A 22,649-nucleotide genomic window follows, 5' to 3' on the forward strand; every position below is an offset into this window, starting at 1 on the left:
CAGCAAATATGAAGATCAAGGGAGAGGGCCGGAGGTAGGAAATTTAATGATAGTGTCATTTTTTTTGGTGTGCGTTAATGACGTGTAGTGACTGGACAGAATACATCAATTAGTGTGTGTCCGTGTGTGTGTGTGTGTGTGTGTGTGTGTGTGTGTGTGTGTGTGTGTGTGTTAACCAACTAGCTTTCACAGTTAGACGTTTATCTGTGTTTCTCAAATGTCGAATTTCGACGTGGTTGCAAAAGTCAAATTTAGGCCTTAACTCCAAATCTTTTAAGGTTAGGGTTAAGTTTTAGGCCTTAACTCCAAATCTTTTAAGGTTAGGGTTAAGTTTTAGGCCTTAACTCCAAATCTTTTAAGGTTAGGGTTAAGTTTTAGGCCTTAACTCCAAATCTTTTAAGGTTAGGGTTAAGTTTTAGGCCTTAACTCAGAATGGTTAAGGTTTGGGATAGGCTTAAAACAAAAATAGCAAAAAAACAACTTTCTATTGCTGGATTTGAACTTCCAACCTTTGGAATCAGAGGCAAACGCCCTATCAAAACCTACCCAAAGGTAACAGCGCTCACTGTTGCCCCTAGTGGCAGGTTTTCACGTCATCTCCCGACGTCCTCAGAACTACTGACTTGTATCACAGGTGACCTGGTTGATGTTGACTGTTACTGAACAAAGTGTGAGGGATCTCACTCTCACTCATTATTATTATCGACAGAAGTGTCAAAGAACATAAGAATGTGACATGCATAAATACATCCCCTAAGGCTGGGCAAGTTAATCATTACAGTACTGTTACCCCCCCTCCCCGTCTACTGAGGCGTTGTCTATAAAAGCCGCCACCCAACCGCTGAGGAGGAAGCAGAGGCAGAGCAGGACTAGTCTCACTCAGGGCAGAATACACACAATATTAGGACATGAACACTCTCATCCTCTCCTCTCTGCTGTGTTTGGGTAAGTAGTCTGGGCTTGTACGATCATTTGATGTGTTTGGAAGTAGCCTACAGAGACAGGCAGGCAGAGAGATGTGTTTAGAGGGTAGTAGCCTACAGGGACAGGCAGGCAGAGAGATGTGTTTAGAGGGTAGTAGCCTACAGGGACAGACAGGCAGAGAGATGTGTTTAGAGGGTAGTAGCCTACAGGGACAGACAGGCAGAGAGATGTGTTTAGAGGGTAGTAGCCTACAGGGACAGACAGGCAGAGAGATGTGTTTAGAGGGTAGTAGCCTACAGGGATGGAGTGGAGAGATAGATATTTAGGATTTATTAGAATTAGCCGACGCCAATAGCGGCAGTTAGTCTTACTTGGGTCCGACACGTAACAAAAAAAGACTTTACAGAAAAAAGACTTTACACTTTACATACATTTAAAAACATGAACATGTAGTGTGTCTGTGTGTATCTATCAGTACATACACACAGACAGTAGGTCACGTGGTGGCGAGTGCCCTGTTACTTAGTTTTTTTGCCTTTTTTTGCAGTTCACTATATGAGATGAGATGAGACTATTAATTAATTGCTCATCATTATAACACTGTACATAGCCATAATATGACATTTTGAAATGTGTCTATTGATTTAAAAACTTATGAGAGTGTCAATTATTTTGAAACTTGTGAGAGTGTAATGTTTACTGTTCACTTTAGAGAGAGAGAGAGAGAGAGAGAGAGAGAGAGACAGAGACAGAGAGAGAGAGATGTTTCACAACCTGTTATGACTTGTCAGAAACCAGCTGTGTGATGTAACATATGCTAATCTTATTGAAGTATTGAGTGCTCTAGTATTCTGTGTGTGCTATTGGGTTGTAGTCTGCACTGCTCTGTGTGTGACCAGTTTGGTCTGGTTGTAGTCTGCACTGCTCTGTGTGTGACCAGTTTGGTCTGGTTGTAGTCTGCACTGCTCTGTGTGTGACCAGTTTGGTCTGGTTGTAGTCTGCACTGCTCTGTGTGTGACCAGTTTGGTCTGCTTGCAGTCTTGATTGATATGTATGATTGGTATGTTCTGGTTGTAGTTTTCAGTACTCTGTGTTTGACTGGTGTGGTCTGGTTGTAGTTTTCAGTGCTCTGTGTTTGACTGGTGTGATCTGGTTGTAGTTGTTAGCGCTTTAGGTGTCCTGGGATCCGCGGTGACGTTATCGGCAGAGCTGAACCATGTGACAGATACGTCAGCCTTGGGGGAAGGGGAGGGGCTACAGAGCTCTCTGGGTGATGAGGATGAGGAGGAACTGGATGAAGATATGTCAGGAGGTACACCTACAGACGGTTCACCCAAAGGTAGGACTGTCAGACAATCCCTCACCCCTAACCCCTTACACCCTAGTCCCTAGTACCCCCTCGCACCTTTTCCCCTAACCCCTCACCCCTAACCCCTACCCCTTAGTACTCCCTAGCCCCTAACCCATAGCCTCCTCAATCTACACACAACACCACATAATTACAAAATGATGACACCTGTCTATATATGGTCCCATGGTTAACAGTGCATGTCAGAGCAAAAACCAAGCCATGAAGTCGAAGGAATTGCCTGTAGAGTTCTGAGACAGGATTGTGTCAAGGCACAGATCTGGGGAAGGTTACCAAAAAATGTATGCAGCATTGAAGGTCCCCAAGAACACAGTGGCATCCATCATTCTTAAATGGAAGAAGTTTGGAACCACCAAGACTCTTCCTAGAGCTGGCCAAACTGAGCAATCGGGGGAGAAGGGCCTTGGTCAGGGTGGTGACCAAGAACCCGATGATCACTCTGACAGAGCTCCAGAGTTCCTCTGTGGAGATGGGAGAACCTTCCAGAAGGGCCTTGGTCAGGGAGGTGACCAAGAACCCAAAGGTCACTGACAGATAGGAAATAAGGTTCACCTTCCAACAGGACAACGACCCTAAGCACACAACCAAGACAACGCAGGAGTGGCTTCGGGACAAGTCTCTGAATGTCTTTGAGTGGCCCAGCCAGAGCCTGGACTTGAACCCGATCGAACATCTCTGGGGAGACCTGAAAATAACTGTGCAGCGACGCTCCCCATCCAACCTGACAGAGCTTGACATGATCTGCAAAGAAGAATGGGAGAAACTCCCCAAATACAGGTGTGCCAAGCTTGTAGCGTCATACCCCAAGAAGACTCAAGGCTGTAATCGCTGCCAAAGGTGCTTCAACAAAGTACTGAGTAAAGGGCTTGAATACTTATGTAAATGTGATATTTCAGTATTTATTTATTTTTATTTAACAAAAAATTCTAAAAGCCTGTTTTTGCTTTGTCATTATATGTTGTTGTGTGTAGATTGATGTGGGAATACAGCTATTTAATCTATTTAATCATAATTTTAGAATAAGCCTGTAACGTAAAAACATTTGGAAAACGTCAAGGGTATGAATACTTTCTGAATGCACTGTATCTCCATCTGTCTACATCTATCTATTTCTATCTCCATCTGTCTCCATCTGTCTCCATCTATCTATTTCTATCTCCATCTATCTCCATCTGTCTCCATCTATCTACATCTATCTATTTCTATCTCCATCTATCTATTTCTATCTCCATCTATCTCCATCTGTCTCCATCTATCTACATCTATCTATTTCTATCTCCATCTATCTATTTCTATCTCCATCTATCTCCATCTGTCTCCATCTGTCTACATCTATCTATTTCTATCTCCATCTATCTCCATCTATCTATTTCTATCTCCATCTGTCTCCATCTATCTACATCTATCTATTTCTATCTCCATCTATCTACATCTATCTATTTCTATCTCCATCTATCTATTTCTATCTCCATCTATCTCCATCTGTCTCCATCTATCTACATCTATCTATTTCTATCTCCATCTATCTATTTCTATCTCCATCTATCTCCATCTGTCTCCATCTGTCTACATCTATCTCCATCTATCTCCATCTATCTATTTCTATCTCCATCTGTCTCCATCTATCTACATCTATCTATTTCTATCTCCATCTATCTACATCTATCTATTTCTATCTCCATCTATCTATTTCTATCTCCATCTATCTACATCTATCTATTTCTATCTCCATCTATCTCCATCTATCTATTTCTATCTCCATCTATCTACATCTATCTATTTCTTTCTCCATCTGTCTCCATCTGTCTACATCTATCTATTTCTATCTCCATCTGTCTCCATCTGTCTACATCTATCTATTTCTATCTCCATCTGTCTCCATCTGTCTACATCTATCTATTTCTATCTCCATCTGTCTCCATCTGTCTACATCTATCTATTTCTATCTCCTTCTATCTCCATCTGTCTACATCTATCTATTTCTATCTCCATCCATCTATCTATTTCTATCTATTTATATCTCCATCTGTCTCCATCTGTCTCCATCTGTCTCCATCTGTCTCCATCTGTCTCCATCTATCTATTTCTATCTCCATCTGTCTCCATCTGTCTCCATCTATCTATTTCTATCTCCATCTATCTATTTCTATCTCCATCTGTCTCCATCTGTCTCCATGTATCTATTTCTATCTCCATCTGTCTCCATCTGTCTACATCTATCTATTTCTATCTCCATCTGTCTACATCTATCTATTTCTATCTCCATCTGTCTCCATCTGTCTACATCTATCTATTTCTATCTCCATCTGTCTCCATCTGTCTACATCTATCTATTTCTATCTCCATATGGCTCCATCTGTCTCCACCTGTCTCCATATGACTCCATCTGTCCTCATCATATTTCTCCATCTGTCTCCATCTGTCCCCATCTGTCTCCATCTGTCCTCATCTATCTCCATATGTCTCCATCTGTCTCCGTCTGTCTCCATCTGTCTCCATATTTCTCCTTCTATCACCATCTTCCTCCATCTGTCTCCATCTATCACCATCTACCTCCATCTGCCTCCATATGTCTCCATCTATCACCATCTACCTCCATATGTCTCCATCTATCACCATCTACCTCGATCTGTCTCCATCTGTCCCCATCTACCTCCATCTATCTCCATCTATCTCCATCTGTCTCCATCTTTCTCGATCTGTCTCCATCTATCTCCATCTGTCTTCATCTGTCTACATATATCTAAATCTGTCCCCATCTATCACCATCTACCTCCATATGTCTCCATCTATCACCATCTACCTCCATATGTCTCCATCTATCACCATCTACCTCCATATGTCTCCATGTATCACCATCTACCTCCATATGTCTCCATCTATCACCATCTACCTCCATTTGTCTCCATCTATCTCCATCTGTCCCATTCTATCTCGATCTGTCTCCATCTGTCATCATCTATCCCCATATGTCTCCATCTGTCCTCATCTATCCCCATATGTCTCCATCTGTCTCTATCTGTCCTCATCTATCCCCATATGTCTCCATTTGTCCTCATCTATCCCCATATGTCTCCATCTGTCTCCATCTGTCCTCATCTATCCCCATATGTCTCCATCTGTCCTCATCTATCCCCATATGTCTCCATCTATCTCGATCTGTCTCCATCTGTCCTCATCTATCCCCATCTGTCTCCATCTGTCCTCATCTATCTCCATCTATCCCCATATGTCTCCATCTATCTCCATCTGTCCCCATATATCTCCATCTGTCTCCATCTGTCCTAATCTATCCCCATATGTCTCCATATGTCTCCATCTGTCTCCATCTGTCCTCATCTTTCTCCATCTATCCCCATCTGTCTCCATCCGTCTCCATCTATCCCCATCTATCCCCATCTATCTCCATCTATCCCCATCTATCCCCATCTATCTCCATCTATCCCCATCTATCCCCATCTATCCCCATCTACCCCCATCTATCTCCATCTATATCCATCTATCCCCATCTATCCCCATCTATATCCATCTATCTCCATCTATCCCCATCTATCCCAATCTATCTCCATCTATCTCCATCTATCCCCATCTATCCCCATCTATCCCAATCTATCTCCATCTATCCCCATCTATCCCCATCTATCTCCATCTATCCCAATCTATCCCCATATGTCTCCATATGTCTCCATCTGTCTCCATCTGTCCTCATCTTTCTCCATCTATCCCCATCTATCTCCATCCGTCTCCATCTATCCCCATCTATCCCAATCTATCTCCATCTATCCCAATCTATCTCCATCTGTCTCCATCTATCCCCATCTATCCCCATCTATCCCCATCTATCCCAATCTATCTCCATCTGTCGCCATCTATCTCCATCTATCCCCATCTATCTCCATCTATACCCATCTGTCTCCATCTATCCCCATATGTCTCCATATGTCTCCATCTGTCTCCATCTGTCCTCATCTTTCTCCATCTATCCCCATCTATCTCCATCCGTCTCCATCTATCCCCATCTATCCCAATCTATCTCCATCTATCCCAATCTATCTCCATCTGTCTCCATCTATCCCCATCTATCCCCATCTATCTCCATCTATCTCCATCTATCCCCATCTATCTCCATCTATACCCATCTATCTCCATCTATCCCCATATGTCTCCATATGTCTCCATCTGTCTCCATCTGTCCTCATCTTTCTCCATCTATCCCCATCTATCTCCATCCGTCTCCATCTATCCCCATCTATCCCAATCTATCTCCATCTATCCCAATCTATCTCCATCTGTCTCCATCTATCCCCATCTATCCCCATCTATCCCCATCTATCCCAATCTGTCTCCATCTGTCGCCATCTATCTCCATCTGTCTCCATCTATCTCCATCTATCCCCATCTATCTCCATCTATACCCATCTGTCTCCATCTATCCCCATCTATCTCCATCTATCCCCATCTATCCCCATCTATCTCCATCTATCCCAATCTATCTCCATCTATCCCCATCTATCCCAATCTATCTCCATCTGTCGCCATCTATCCCCATCTATCTCCATCTGTCTCCATCTGTCTCCATCTATCCCCATCTATCCCCATCTATCTCCATCTATCCCCATCTGTCCCCATCTATCCCCATCTATCCCAATCTATCCCCATCTATCTCCATCTATCCCCATCTATCCCCATCTATCTCCATCTGTCTCCATCCGTCTCTAATAATCCGAAAATTAAAATAACTCCTGTCGTTTCCCAGCAGTGCTGCATCACAGTAAGACCAGAAAAGAAAAGGGGAAGGGCCAGAAAGGAAAAGTGAATCCAGGAAAGAGGAGGAACAAGAACAGCAGTAAAAGTACCACAACCTTCAACCCTGAACACACGTCAGGACACACGTTGGAGTTCACGGCCGAGCACACACACCAGACGTCAGGACGTGTTACAGAGGACCCTTGTAACTCCTCCCATCAGGCATATTGTATCCATGGAAACTGCAAGTACATGGCAGACCTGAGGGAGCCAGTGTGTGTGTGAGTACAACACAAGTCTACTTTTAGTACTGTGTGTGTGTGTGTGTGTGTGTGTGTGTGTGTGTGTGTGTGTGTGTGTGTGTGTGTGTGTGTGTGTGTGTGTGTGTGTGTGTGTGTGTGTGTGTGTGTGTGCTGATGGATGGAAAGGATCGATTGGATAGATAGACCGATTGATTCATTAATTGTCTGACTAACTGTTTGGTTGACTAACTGACTGACTTGTGTTTTGATTTATTGATTGATATATTAGTTGATTAATTAATTGATTAATCCTTTTCCCTGCAGCTGTGAGAAGGGTTACGATGGGGAGCGCTGTGGCATCCTGCTCCTGCCTACGAGGACGGATGAAGAGGAGGAGAGAAGCATCGCTGAGGTGGTTCAGACTGTCCTGGTCATCATAGCTGTGGTCCTCTCCAGCATCAGCTGCCTCGCCATACTGCTCATGACCTGGACACAGTGAGTATAGACCTAATACAACCATAACACAACATTAATAAAACCATAACACAACATTAATACAACCATAACACAACATTAATACAACCATAACACAACCATAACACAACATTAATACAACCATAACACAACATTAATACAACCATAACACAACATTAATACAACCATAACACAACATTAATACAACCATAACACAACGTTAATACAACCATAACACAGCCATAACACAACCATAACACAACATTAATACAACCATAACACAACATTAATACAACCATAACACAACATTAATACAACCATAACACAACATTAATACAACCATAACACAACATTAATACAACCATAACACAACATTAATACAACCATAACACAACGTTAATACAACCATAACACAACATTAATACAACCATAACACAACATTAATAAAACCATAACACAACATTAATACAACCATAACACAACATTAATACAACCATAACACAACATTAATACAACCATAACACAGCCATAACACAACCATAACACAACCATAACACAACGTTAATACAACCATAACACAACATTAATACAACCATAACACAACATTAATACAACCATAACACAACGTTAATACAACCATAACACAACCATAACACAACCATAACACAACATTAATACAACCATAACACAACATTAATACAACCATAACACAACGTTAATACAACCATAACACAACCATAACACAGCCATAACACAACATTAATAAAACCATAACACAACATTAATACAACCATAACACAGCCATAACACAGCCATAACACAGCCATAACACAACATTAATAAAACCATAACACAACCATAACACAACATTAATAAAACATAACACATCCATAACACAGCCATAACACAACATTAACACAGCCATAACACAGCCATAACACAACATTAACACAGCCATAACACAGCCATAACACAACCATAACACAGCCATAACACAGCCATAACACAACATTAATAAAACATAACACAACCATAACACAACATTAATACAACCATAACACAGCCATAACACAGCCATAACACAACGTTAATACATCCATAACACAACCATAACACAACATTAATACAACCATAACACAGCCATAACACAGCCATAACACAACATTAATAAAACATAACACAACCATAACTCATCCATTACACAGCCATAACACAACCCTAACACAGCCATAACACAACATTAATACAACCATAACACATCCATAACACAGCCATAACACAACCATAACACAACATTAATACAACCATAACACATCCATAACACAGCCATAACACAACCATAACACAACGTTAATAAAACCATAACACATCCATAACACATCCATAACACAGCCATAACACATCCATAACACAGCCATAACACAGCCATAACACATCCATAACACAGCCATAACACAGCCATAACACAGCCGTAACACAACGTTAATACATCCATAACACAACCATAACACAACATTAATACAACCATAACACAGCCATAACACAGCCATAACACAACATTAATAAAACATAACACAACCATAACTCATCCATTACACAGCCATAACACAACCCTAACACAGCCATAACACAACATTAATACAACCATAACACATCCATAACACAGCCATAACACAACATTAATACAACCATAACACATCCATAACACAGCCATAACACAGCCATAACACAACGTTAATAAAACCATAACACATCCATAACACATCCATAACACAGCCATAACACAGCCATAACACAGCCATAACACAACATTAATAAAACATAACACAACCATAACTCATCCATTACATAGCCATAACACAACCATAACACAACGTTAATACAACCATAACACAGCCATAACACAGAAATAACACATCCATAACACATCCATAACACAACCATAACACAGCCATAACACAAAATTAATAAAACCATAACACAACCATAACACAACGTTAATAAAACCATAACACAACCATAACACAATATTAACACAACAATAACACAACCATAACACAACGTTAATAAAACCATAACACAGCCATAACACAGAAATAACACATCCATAACACATCCATAACACAACCATAACACAGCCATAACACAACATTAATAAAACCATAACACAACCATAACACAACGTTAATAAAACCATAACACAACCTTAACACAATATTAACACAACATTAACACAACCATAACACAACACAACCATAACAACCATAACACAACAAGCCAGGAAGCCTTCCCTTTCATCAAATACAGATCTCTGAAAGAGCTGGTGGAATGAACTCCAGTGATTTTCTTTTTTAAAGGAAATGGCAGACAGGGTGGCGTGAGTGGAGAAACAGAAGAGTCATTGTCTTGTTCTTTTAAGTTTTGATGTTGACTCTCTGTCTGACAAAATTATTTTAGGATATTTCAGCTATCCCGTACGAGCTTATGTGCTGAATACATTACGTTGTTACAGGTGTCAAGCGTATGGGCATGTGGCAGCAGTGTATATAGGAAGATGGTTCCTGGGTATGAGAAGTGTACAGAAGAACATGAGACAAAGAAATGTATTTATTTTAAATGTTTCCTTTATTTACCAAGAAAAGTCTGTTAAGAACAAATTCTTATTTTCAATGACAGCCTAGGAACTGCCTTGTTCAGAAGGACAGATTTTTACATTGTCAGCTCAGGGATTCGATCAACCAATGCTCTAACCACTAGGCCACCTGCCACCCCAGATGTGTAGCATTTGGGCTAGAAGCGAGATGTGTTAATTGCAGGGGTGCCCATGGGGCTGGGGATCAGAAGGATCCGGTGCGAGAGAGAGGCACGTTGAGGTTACCGGGGTTAGAGTAGAACAGAGGGTGTCGTATTCTGAGGCAGTGAAGAAAGTAGAGGAAGATTGGTCAAGACAGGGAGGGATCCTGAGAGGAGTGGTGTGACTAATAGATCTCTATCAGTACCGAGGGATTTTTTTCTGCGTTCATAGCAATGGTGAGTAACTGTACTGCGGGGATGGACCGTAAAAGTCGCAGAAAATAGAGGTTGTGGTGGCAGCCGCTGAGAAATATTTGGGTGTACGAGATTTTGACGTCAGAAGAGTTACAGGGTGTGTTGAGTGAATATGTCTCGTCCCGTCCTTTCAGGATGTTGGCCTGAGGTAGGACTCGATAGGTTTAAATAGTGGAGTAGGGTGGTGTGTTTTTAATGAGTGTATGGTTAGATGGCAGGGTATTTATTGATTAATTTGACTTTTTTTCAAGCAAAGTATAAGGTAGTTATACTTCAGTCTAGTTGGTGGCAGTAATGCCACATTTATTGGATGCCAACTGCCGTTAAACCTCATCGAAGAAGTCTTCCCTTGTTAATAGTAGCAAGCTGACAGCCTGGATAGCTGCCTTTAGCCTGGTTAAAAACATAGCAAGCTGACAGCCTGGATAGCTGCCTTTAGCCTGGTTAAAAACATAGCAAGCTGATAGCCTGGATAGCTGCCTTTAGCCTGGTTAAAAACATAGCTAGCTGATAGCCTGGATAGCTGCCTTTAGCCTGGTTAAAAACATAGCAAGCTGACAGCCTGGATAGCTGCCTTTAGCCTGGTTAAAAACATAGCAAGCTGATAGCCTGGATAGCTGCCTTTAGCCTGGTTAAAAACATAGCAAGCTGACAGCCTGGATAGCTGCCTTTAGCCTGGTTAAAAACATAGCAAGCTGATAGCCTGGATAGCTGCCTTTAGCCTGGTTAAAAACATAGCAAGCTGACAGCCTGGATAGCTGCCTTTAGCCTGGTTAAAAACATAGCAAGCTGACAGCCTGAATAGCTGCCTTTAGCCTGGTTAAAAACATAGCAAGCTGACAGCCTGGATAGCTGCCTTTAGCCTGGTTAAAAACATAGCAAGCTGACAGCCTGGATAGCTGCCTTTAGCCTGGTTAAAAACATAGCAAGCTGACAGCCTGGATAGCTGCCTTTAGCCTGGTTAAAAACATAGCAAGCTGACAGCCTGGATAGCTGCCTTTAGCCTGGTTAAAAACATAGCAAGCTGACAGCCTGGATAGCTGCCTTTAGCCTGGTTAAAAACATAGCAAGCTGACAGCCTGGATAGCTGCCTTTAGCCTGGTTAAAAACATAGCAAGCTGACAGCCTGGATAGCTGCCTTTAGCCTGGTTAAAAACATAGCTAGCTGACAGCCTGGATAGCTGCCTTTAGCCTGGTTAAAAACATAGCAAGCTGATAGCCTGGATAGCTGCCTTTAGCCTGGTTAAAAACATAGCTAGCTGACAGCCTGGATAGCTGCCTTTAGCCTGGTTAAAAACATAGCAAGCTGATAGCCTGAATAGCTGCCTTTAGCCTGGTTAAAAACATAGCAAGCTGATAGCCTGGATAGCTGCCTTTAGCCTGGTTAAAAACATAGCTAGCTGACAGCCAGGATAGCTGCCTTTAGCCTGGTTAAAAACATAGCTAGCTGACAGCCTGGATAGCTGCCTTTAGCCTGGTTAAAAACATAGCTAGCTGACAGCCTGAATAGCTGCCTTTAGCCTGGTTAAAAACATAGCTAGCTGACAGCCTGAATAGCTGCCTTTAGCCTGGTTAAAAACATAGCAAGCTGACAGCCTGGATAGCTGCCTTTAGCCTGGTTAAAAACATAGCTAGCTGACAGCCTGGATAGCTGCATTTAGCCTGGTTAAAAACATAGCTAGCTGACAGCCTGAATAGCTGCCTTTAGCCTGGTTAAAAACATAGCTAGCTGACAGCCTGGATAGCTGCCTTTAGCCTGGTTAAAAACATAGCTAGCTGATAGCCTGGATAGCTGCCTTTAGCCTGGTTAAAAACATAGCAAGCTGATAGCCTGGATAGCTGCCTTTAGCCTGGTTAAAAACATAGCTAGCTGACAGCCTGAATAGCTGCCTTTAGCCTGGTTAAAAACATAGCTAGCTGACAGCATGGATAGCTGCCTTTAGCCTGGTTAAAAACATAGCAAGCTGATAGCCTGGATAGCTGCCTTTAGCCTGGTTAAAAACATAGCAAGCTGATAGCCTGGATAGCTGCCTTTAGCCTGGTTAAAAACATAGCAAGCTGATAGCCTGGATAGCTGCCTTTAGCCTGGTTAAAAACATAGCTAGCTGACAGCCAGGATAGCTGCCTTTAGCCTGGTTAAAAACATAGCTAGCTGACAGCCTGGATAGCTGCCTTTAGCCTGGTTAAAAACATAGCTAGCTGACAGCCTGGATAGCTGCCTTTAGCCTGGTTAAAAACATAGCTAGCTGACAGCCTGAATAGCTGCCTTTAGCCTGGTTAAAAACATAGCTAGCTGACAGCCTGAATAGCTGCCTTTAGCCTGGTTAAAAACATAGCAAGCTGACAGCCTGGATAGCTGCCTTTAGCCTGGTTAAAAACATAGCAAGCTGACAGCCTGGATAGCTGCCTTTAGCCTGGTTAAAAACATAGCTAGCTGACAGCCTGAATAGCTGCCTTTAGCCTGGTTAAAAACATAGCTAGCTGACAGCCTGGATAGCTGCCTTTAGCCTGGTTAAAAACATAGCTAGCTGATAGCCTGGATAGCTGCCTTTAGCCTGGTTAAAAACATAGCAAGCTGATAGCCTGGATAGCTGCCTTTAGCCTGGTTAAAAACATAGCTAGCTGACAGCCTGAATAACTGCCTTTAGCCTGGTTAAAAACATAGCTAGCTGACAGCCTGGATAGCTGCCTTTAGCCTGGTTAAAAACATAGCAAGCTGATAGCCTGGATAGCTGCCTTTAGCCTGGTTAAAAACATAGCAAGCTGACAGCCTGGATAGCTGCCTTTAGCCTGGTTAAAAACATAGCAAGCTGATAGCCTGGATAGCTGCCTTTAGCCTGGTTAAAAACATAGCTAGCTGACAGCCTCGAACACTCCAAAACGCCCCTTAACTCAACGTAACGCATCATTAAAACACACAACCCCAACACACCCTTACACACCCCCTCGTCCACGCGGACATACCTTGATATTGCTCATGACTATATCAAGGCAATACCTTTTATAACTATAAGAAATCATATATTTACTTGGACATAGCCTGATGAACACAAAGGTAGACTCAGCACACACACACACACACACACACACACACACACACACACACACACACACACACACACACACACACACAGGTCTACACACAAACACTCCACACCTTATCAATCAGTAACCCCGTTATGTAATTTACTAGAAACATCTAAATGAGGGACAAAGTCAACAGTCCAAGTCAGAGCAGATATAATACATGGGCCTGGGATTCCTCATAATGGCCTGCAGTTTGTACTGTTCAGAGAGCAGAGAGCAGTGGTCTGGTTCAGATAGCAATGGTCTGGTTCAGACAGGAGAGGAGCAGTGGTCTGGTTCAGACAGGAGAGGAGCAGTGGTCTGGTTCAGATGGCAGTGGTCTGGTTCAGACAGGAGAGGAGCAGTGGTCTGGTTCAGACAGCAGTGATCTGGTTCAGACAGAAGAGGAGCAGTGGTCTGGTTCAGACAGGAGAGGAGCAGTGGTCTGGTTCAGACAGGAGAGGGGCAGTGATCTGGTTCAGACAGGAGAGGAGCAGTGGTCTGGTTCAGACAGGAGAGGAGCAGTGGTCTGGTTCAGACAGGAGAGGATCAGTGGTCTGGTTCAGACAGGAGAGAGCAGTGGTCTGGTTCAGACAGTAGAGGAGCAGTGGTCTGGTTCAGACAGAAGAGGAGCAGTGGTCTGGTTCAGACAGTAGAGGAGCAGTGGTCTGGTTCAGACAGGAGAGGGACAGTGGTCTGGTTCAGACAGTAGAGGAGCAGTGGTCTGGTTCAGACAGGAGAGGGACAGTGGTCTGGTTCAGACAGGAGAGGAGCAGTGGTCTGGTCACATACTGGGTAAACTTATACATTATACAGTACTGCTTGCTCTGATTAAATGACTTGTGCCGGACAAATGCTCTGGTTGTAGTTCATATTTTAAAGTTATATTTTTAATAACTGGTATTCTGTTATCGACTGATATTCAATTTGTTTGTTTGCTCTGATTGTTGCCGTGGCAATGAGGCGCTATATCGTCCACAATGTTACCTGAGACTAATTAGTCTGACGATGCTGCTAACAACATGATTGATAGCAGAGCCGTACACAGTTCAATCGAGTACAGGCTTAACTTAATGACAATAGAGACACGAGTACAATCTGGAATTTTATTGCATCGTTTGGGGTAGGCCTCGTCTCTGAGGAATTTTGCCACAAGGTTTGAGTTGACATACACTACATGACAAAAAGTATGTGGATACCTGCTCGTCAAACATCTCATTCCAAAATCATGGGCATTAATATGGAGTTGGTCCACCCTTTTGTTGCTATAACAGCCTCCACTCTTCTGGGAAGGTTTTCCACTAGATGTTGGAACATTGTTGCAGGGATTTTCCTCCATTCAGCCACAAGAGCGTTAGTGAGGTCGGGCACTGATGTTGGGGCGATTAGGCCTGGCTCACAGTCGGCGTTCCAATTCATCCCAAAGATGTTCGATGGAGTTGAGGTCACGGCTCTGTGCAGGCCAGTCAAGTTCTTCTACACACTGATCTCGACAAACCACTTAGTGCATTGGGGCATTGTCATGCTGAAACAGGAAAGGGCCTTCCCCAAACTGTTGCCAAAAAGTTGGAAGCACAGAATTGTCTAGAATGTCATTGTATGCTGTAGCGTTAAGATTACCCTTCACTGAAACTAAGGGTTCTAGCCCGAACCATGAAAAACAGACCCAGAACATTATTCCTCCTCCACGAAACTTTACAGTTGGCACTATGCATTGGGGCAGGTAGCGTTCTCCTGGCATCCGCCAAACCCAGATTCATCTGTCAGACAGCCAAATGGTGAAGCGTGATTCATCACTCCAGAGAACGCATTTCCACTGCTCCAGAGTCCAATGGCAGCGAGCTTTACACCCCTCCAGCTGACGCTTGGCATTGCGCATTGTGATCTTAGGCTTGTGTGCGGCTGCTTGGCAATGGAAACCCATTTCATGAAGCTCTCAACAAACAGTTATTGTGCTGAAGTTGCTTTCGGAGGCAGTTTGGAACTCGCTAGTGAGTGTTGCAACCAAGGACACTCGGCGGTCCCAATCTGTGAGCTTGTGTGGCCTACCACTTCACGGGTGAGCCGTTGTTTCTCCTAAACGTTTCCACTTCACAATAACAGCACTTACAGTTGACAAGGGCAGCTCTAGCAGGGCAAAAATTTGACAAACTGACTTGTTGGAAAGGTGGCATTCTATGAAAGTGCCACTTTGAAAGTCACTGAGCTCTTCAGTAAGGCCATTCTACTGCCAATGTTTGTCTATGGAGATTGCATTGCTGTGTGCTCGATTTTATACACCTGTCAGCAACGGGTGTGGTTGAATTAAAAAAAAAAATGTATTTAACCGTTATTTAACTAGGCAAGTCAGTTAAGAACAAATTCTTATTTAAAATGATGGCCTACCGGGGAACAAACCTTAATTTGAACAGGTGTCCACATACTTTTGTACATATAGTGTATACACATCTAACCCCCCCTCCCTCGTTCAAGCGTGAAATACCCAGCAGCATTGCAGTTCTTGACACAAACCGACTACCATACCCCGTTCAAAGTCACTTAAATCTTTTGTCTTGCCCATTCACCCTCTGAATGGCACACACACACAATCCATGTCTCAATTGTCTCAAGGCTTAAAAATCCTTATTTAACCTGCCTCCTCCCCTTCATCTACACTGATGGATTTAACAGGTGACATCAATAAGGGGTCATAGCTTTCACCTGGATGCACCTGGTCAGTCTGTGTCATGGACAGAGCAGGTGTTCTTAATGTTTTGTCTACTCTGTGTATATGATTTACTCAGTGTAAATACTCCCCTTGATTCATGCCCATTGATTGAAAGACAGGAAAGTGATTATTGCACGAGTGAGCCCATAGGTTCATCAGCAACCGTGGTGGAATTGCCATGCTCATAGGCTGAGACGTGACGCTATGCTGATGAGCTAACATTATAGACACTACCATAGATACCTGTTATGCTGATGAGGTAACATTATGCTGATGAGGTAACATTATAGACACTACCATAGATACCTGTTATGCTGATGAGGTAACATTATGCTGATGAGGTAACAGTATAGACACTACCATAGATACCTGCTATGCTGATGAGGTAACATTATGCTGATGAGGTAACTTTATGCTGATGAGATAACATTATAAACACTACCATATCACCTGCTATGCTGATGAGCTAACAGTATAGACACTACCATAGATACCTGTTATGCTGATGAGGTAACATTATGCTGATGAGGTAACATTATGCTGATGAGATAACATTATACTGATGAGGTAACATTATGCTGATGAGGTAACATTATAGACACTACCATAGATACCTGTTATGCTGATGAGGTAACATTATGCTGATGAGGTAACATTATAGACACTACCATAGATACCTGTTATGCTGATGAGGTAACATTATGCTGATGAGGTAACAGTATAGACACTACCATAGATACCTGCTATGCTGATGAGGTAACATTATGCTGATGAGGTAACTTTATGCTGATGAGATAACATTATAGACACTACCATATCACGTGCTATGCTGATGAGCTAACAGTATAGACACTACCATAGATACCTGTTATGCTGATGAGGTAACATTATGCTGATGAGGTAACATTATGCTGATGAGATAACATTATACTGATGAGGTAACATTATGCTGATGAGGTAACATTATAGACACTACCATAGATACCTGTTATGCTGATGAGGTAACATTATGCTGATGAGGTAACATTATAGACACTACCATAGATACCTGCTATGCTGATGAGGTAACATTATGCTGATGAGGTAACATTATAGACACTACCATAGATACCTGCTATGCTGATGAGGTAACATTATGCTGATGAGGTAACATTATGCTGATGAGGCAACATTATGCTGATGAGGTACCATTATGCTGATGAGGTAACATTATGCTGATGAGGTAACATTATGCTGATGAGGTAACATTATGCTGATGAGGTAACATTATACTGATGAGTGAGATAGGAAGCGATGTGAATTATATGAGTTTACTAGATGAATAAAAAGTGACAATTCATTCAGACCAGCTTTTGCTGATTGAACTTTCATAATCTACGTTATGTTGTTACCTAAGACTAATTGGTTTGACAATGTTGCTAAAGACATGAGTGATTGCAGAGCCATATACAGTAGAAACTTATTTTATTAGACAAAAAAAAAATACTGTTAATGTAAGCTAACCATGGGTAATAATAAGTCCATGCTCATCTGATTTTACATTCAACTGTGTCGTGCTGGAATACTGGACTCTAATCTGTGTGAAAAAGAACTCCAGTTAGAGGAATTGATTTCTCCTGATAGGATGATGTGGTAGTGTAGTGGATGTGAAACCAGCCCATGTTGGCTGGGGTGGTAGGTAGCCTAGTGGTTAGAGTGTTGGGCCAGTAACCAGCAGGTAGCCTAGTGGTTAGAGTGTTGGGCCAGTAACCAGCAGGTAGCCTAGTGGTTAGAGTGTTGGACTAGTAACCAGCAGGTAGCCTAGTGGTTAGAGTGTTGGACGAGTAACCAGCAGGTAGCCTAGTGGTTAGAGTGTTGGGCCAGTAACCAGCAGGTAGCCTAGTGGTTAGAGTGCTGGACTAGTAACCAGCAGGTAGCCTAGTGGTTAGAGTGTTGGGCCAGTAACCAGCAGGTAGCCTAGTGGTTAGAGTGTTGGGCCAGTAACTGAAAGGTTGTTGGCTCGAATTCCCGAGCTGACAAGGTAAAAATCTGTCGTTCTGCCCCTGAGCAACCCACTGTTCTCCGGTAGACTGTCATTGTAAATAATAATTTGTTCTTAACTGACTTGCGTCGTTAAATAAAAACCATGGTGTGATTCACATTCCCTGAGATCTAAAACCAACTAAATGAAAGACTTGTCTCTTTTAACTTTGAATGCTGTTGTGCAATTCAAGCTCCATTTGTGGCAGAACGGATTGCACGCTATAGGAGTTAACTAACGTTCCCTCCCTCTCTCTGTGTGTCTGTCTGCCAGTTACAGGACTCATAAGAACTTCCTGGTTGCCTACCTGGCCTCCGGCAGTGAGAAGGAACAGCTCCAGAAAACCACACCCTGTGACATCACGGTGTGACCATCAGCAGGTAAGACACACAACAAACCAACAAACCGCATTCAGGCACACGCGCGCATGTGTGTGTGTGTGTGTGTTTGCGTAGGTGGGTGGGAGTGTGAATTGCGTCACATGAGTAGGTGTAAGAATGCAGTATTAGACTGGATTAGACTGGATTACTGGTGATGTCTCATAACCACACACACACACACACACACATACACACACACATGCACACACACACACACACACACACACACACACACACACACACACACACACACACACACACACACACACACACACACACACACACACACACACACACACACACACACACACATGCTCTCTTGCTCTCACACACATGAATGTCTAAGTCACTGTAACCTCACACACATAAATCCCTTCAGTTGAACAAACTGGCCTTTCAGCATTCTCCTCATACCTGTCTGTTAAAACATGAATTAAAGGCTCCGTCTCGCTTTAGACTGGTCCCTGGTCTCTGGAACATGATGTCCCAAAGCCTTCACATTCTTTACCCAGATTTTCCTGTCAGACTTGGATTGAACCTGGCGACCCTCAGGTTGCTGGTCCATCTCTCTAACCTCCTGGCTAACCTCCTGGCTAACATACCTGTCTAACTTCCTGGCTAACATACTTGTCTAACCTCTTGGCTAACCTCCTGGCTAACATACCTGGCTAACCTCCTGGCTAACCTCCTGGCTAACATACCTGTCTAATCTCCTGACTAACATACCTGTCTAACTTCCTGGCTAACATACCTCTCTAACCTCCTGTCGATTCTCCTGGCTTACATACCTGTCTAACCTCCTGTCGGACCTCCTGGCTAACATACCTGTTTAATCTCCTGACTAACATACCTGTCTAACTTCCTGACTAACATACCTGTCTAACTTCCTGGCTAACATACCTCTCTAACCTCCTGTCGATTCTCCTGGCTAACATACCTGTCTAACCTCCTGACTAACCTCCTGGCTAACACACCTCTCTAACCTCCTGGCTAAACTCCTGGCTAACCTCATGGCTAACATACCTGTCTATCCTCCTGGCTAACCTCCTGGCTAACATACCTGTCTATCCTCCTGGCTAACATACCTGTCTATCCTCCTGGCTAACCTCCTGGCTAACATACCTGTCTATCCTCCTGGCTAACCTCCTGGCTAACATACTTGTCTAACCTCCTGGCTAACACACCTCTCTAACCTCCTGACTAAACTCCTGGCTAACCTCCTGGCTAACATACCTGTCTATCCTCCTGGCTAACATACCTGTCTATCCTCCTGGCTAACCTCCTGGCTAACATACCTGTCTATCCTCCTGGCTAACATACATGTCTATCCTCCTGGCTAACCTCCTGGCTAACATACCTGTCTATCCTCCTGGCTAACCTCCTGGCTAACATACCTGTCTACTAACATACCTGTCTATCCTCCTGGCTAACCTCCTGGCTAACATACTTGTCTAACCTCCTGGAAGTCTTTATTACTGTCAATTGGTCAATTCAACAGCTAAATACTGACAAATTGCTCTCTTCTCTTACTCTAGAGAACTTAAAGGTCTGGAACCATAATTTAGAACCATGAGAACCGAGACAATCAGAGGAGAACCGGTGCCGACTCCTGCCCAGCGGAGTGATCGACTGAACGGACGCTACAACTCCAGACAGTAGAGCGTTCTGTAGAAGAACCAGCGTAGAACCGTCTTGAAGAACCAGCGTAGAACCGTCTTGTTGTTTATTTATTTGATTTGACTTATTTATTGAGGACAGAGCTTTGTTTTGACTGGTTTTGTGTTAGATGTGATTGGACCGTGATGTTGAGCATACCGTCCAATCATTTCACTACTAAGTTATTGCTTATTTATTGCCATGCGTCTCCTAGGGAACAACAGAGAGATACAGCTATCGATAATCCTGGACATAGATGGAATCTATCGGTTCACTAATAAAGTCCTTCAGTGTTATAAGAAATGTCTTTATGTTTGTTTGTGTGTGCCTGCATGCGTGGGTGTATGTGGGTGAGTCCTGTACCCAAACACAGACACACAATAAAGTGGCAGAGGGAGAGAGAGAGAATAACTCTGACAAAGGACCTCAGCAAATAGTTCTAATATTTAATTATCTCTCTTTGTCTCTCTCTGTGATGTCACAAAGGGATGGAATGCATTATTTATGACATCACCGAAGTAGGATTTTAAAATGGAATGGAACACTCCGAAGCATCCGATAGGTTCCGCAAACCATAGCATCATAGTTCTCATGTATTCTCCTGGGAGTGAATCTGGAACAAAGTGACATGTATTGAATGAAAGGATTGGAACTATCATAAAGATACAAAAGAAAAATATTAATCATTAATCATATTAATCATTATCCTTTATCTCATTCTGGAGCCAACCTAAACTATGGATGTTGAAATGATAGAGAAGCATCATAATCATCAAGATAGTTTGATCTCTATGGTTCATAAACTCAGTTCATGTGTGATGTCATCATCCGTGAGGAGGTCAAACACTAAGTTCATACATAAAGATACAAAAGAAAAGAAAAACATAAGTTGATTTGGGATCAATCTCCTCCCTCCCTCCCTCCCTCCCTCCCTCCCTCCCTCCCTCCCTCCCTCCCTCCCTCCCTCCCTCCCTCCCTCTCTCTGTTGTTCCCTCTGTTTTCCTGTTCACATGCAGACCTCTCTGTTACCATGGTGCAGAGCTGTTTTGAATGGCAGAATAACGCCCATTGCGGATTGCATGAATGAGCACAAATAGCTATGTTGTGTTTGAGTTAGGCGAGAGGGAGTGACTGGGCTATTCTGAGCAATACAACAATAAGCAGGTGAGACGTGCTTGGGAGACACGTACACGCTGAGGTATGTAAACAGAGAGGTGCCTCTAATTACAAGGCTAACATCAACAGAACAAAAAGAACAGACTAACCCTGAAATGGAGTTTAAACTTATCAAGCCCAGTCACTTCACTCAGAACAAAGACTAGCTATCAGTTGAAGTTGAAGTAACAAAGTTATGAATGTTCACAGTCATCTCATAAAGGAGTTATGAAGTGGTTATGAATTTGTTACTAAGTCAAGTGATTCCCAAACTTGGGGGTCGGGACCCCATGAGCGGTCACCTGAAATTACAATGTGGTCCCCTGAGAAAATCTATAATCTTATAAAACAAATTAAGAACATATTTTCTCTCCTCAGATGAGTATAGCATACAACATGTCAACTAAGCCTTTTACACTATTAGAATGTTCTTTCTTGTCATTATTATCTATTGAGACAGCCTGCAGGAGTAAATATGTTGAGTAAATATGTTGAGTGAAAACAGTATGTTGAGTGAATATGTTGAGTGAATATGTTGAGTGAATACAATATGTTGAGTAAATATGTTGAGTAAATATGTTGAGTGAATATGTTGAGTAAATATGTTGAGTGAATATGTTGAGTGAATATGTTGAGTGAATATGTTGAGTAAACATGTTGAGTAAATATGTTGAGTGAATATGTTGAGTGAATATGTTGAGTGAATATGTTGAGTGAATATGTTGAGTAAACATGTTGAGTAAATATATTGAGTAAATATGTTGAGTAAATATGTTGAGTGAATATATTGAGTGAATACAGTATGTTGAGTAAACATGTTGAGTAAATATATTGAGTGAATATGTTGAGTGAATATGTTGAG

General features: G+C 42.5%; 1 protein-coding gene and 1 long non-coding RNA gene across 4 annotated transcripts; both read left to right on the plus strand.

Moving 5' to 3' along the window:
* Positions 1-852: 852 nt before the first annotated feature.
* On the plus strand, positions 853-21,378 carry LOC120063465 (proheparin-binding EGF-like growth factor). 2 transcript variants are annotated; one of them, XM_039013847.1, is made up of 6 exons: positions 853-945; positions 2,084-2,263; positions 7,050-7,320; positions 7,606-7,776; positions 18,870-18,976; positions 20,512-21,378. In XM_039013847.1, exons 1-5 carry the CDS (start codon positions 909-911, stop codon positions 18,964-18,966), a joined length of 756 nt encoding a protein of 251 aa, XP_038869775.1. In that variant the 5' UTR covers positions 853-908; the 3' UTR covers positions 18,967-18,976; positions 20,512-21,378. The 2 variants fall into 2 exon arrangements, with proteins under 2 accessions (XP_038869775.1, XP_038869776.1); XM_039013848.1 differs by having other exon boundaries at positions 7,053-7,320.
* LOC120063467 lies at positions 16,943-17,648 on the plus strand. Of its 2 annotated transcripts, none has more exons than XR_005478507.1 (3): positions 16,943-17,105; positions 17,352-17,476; positions 17,597-17,648. It is a non-coding gene; the product is annotated as an uncharacterized LOC120063467 (long non-coding RNA). The 2 variants fall into 2 exon arrangements; XR_005478506.1 differs by lacking the exon at positions 17,597-17,648 and adding an exon at positions 17,534-17,567.
* Positions 21,379-22,649: the final 1,271 nt, after the last annotated feature.

The sequence above is a fragment of the Salvelinus namaycush genome, chromosome 18 (assembly GCF_016432855.1).
Source record: "Salvelinus namaycush isolate Seneca chromosome 18, SaNama_1.0, whole genome shotgun sequence".
Taxonomy (NCBI): domain Eukaryota; kingdom Metazoa; phylum Chordata; class Actinopteri; order Salmoniformes; family Salmonidae; genus Salvelinus; species Salvelinus namaycush.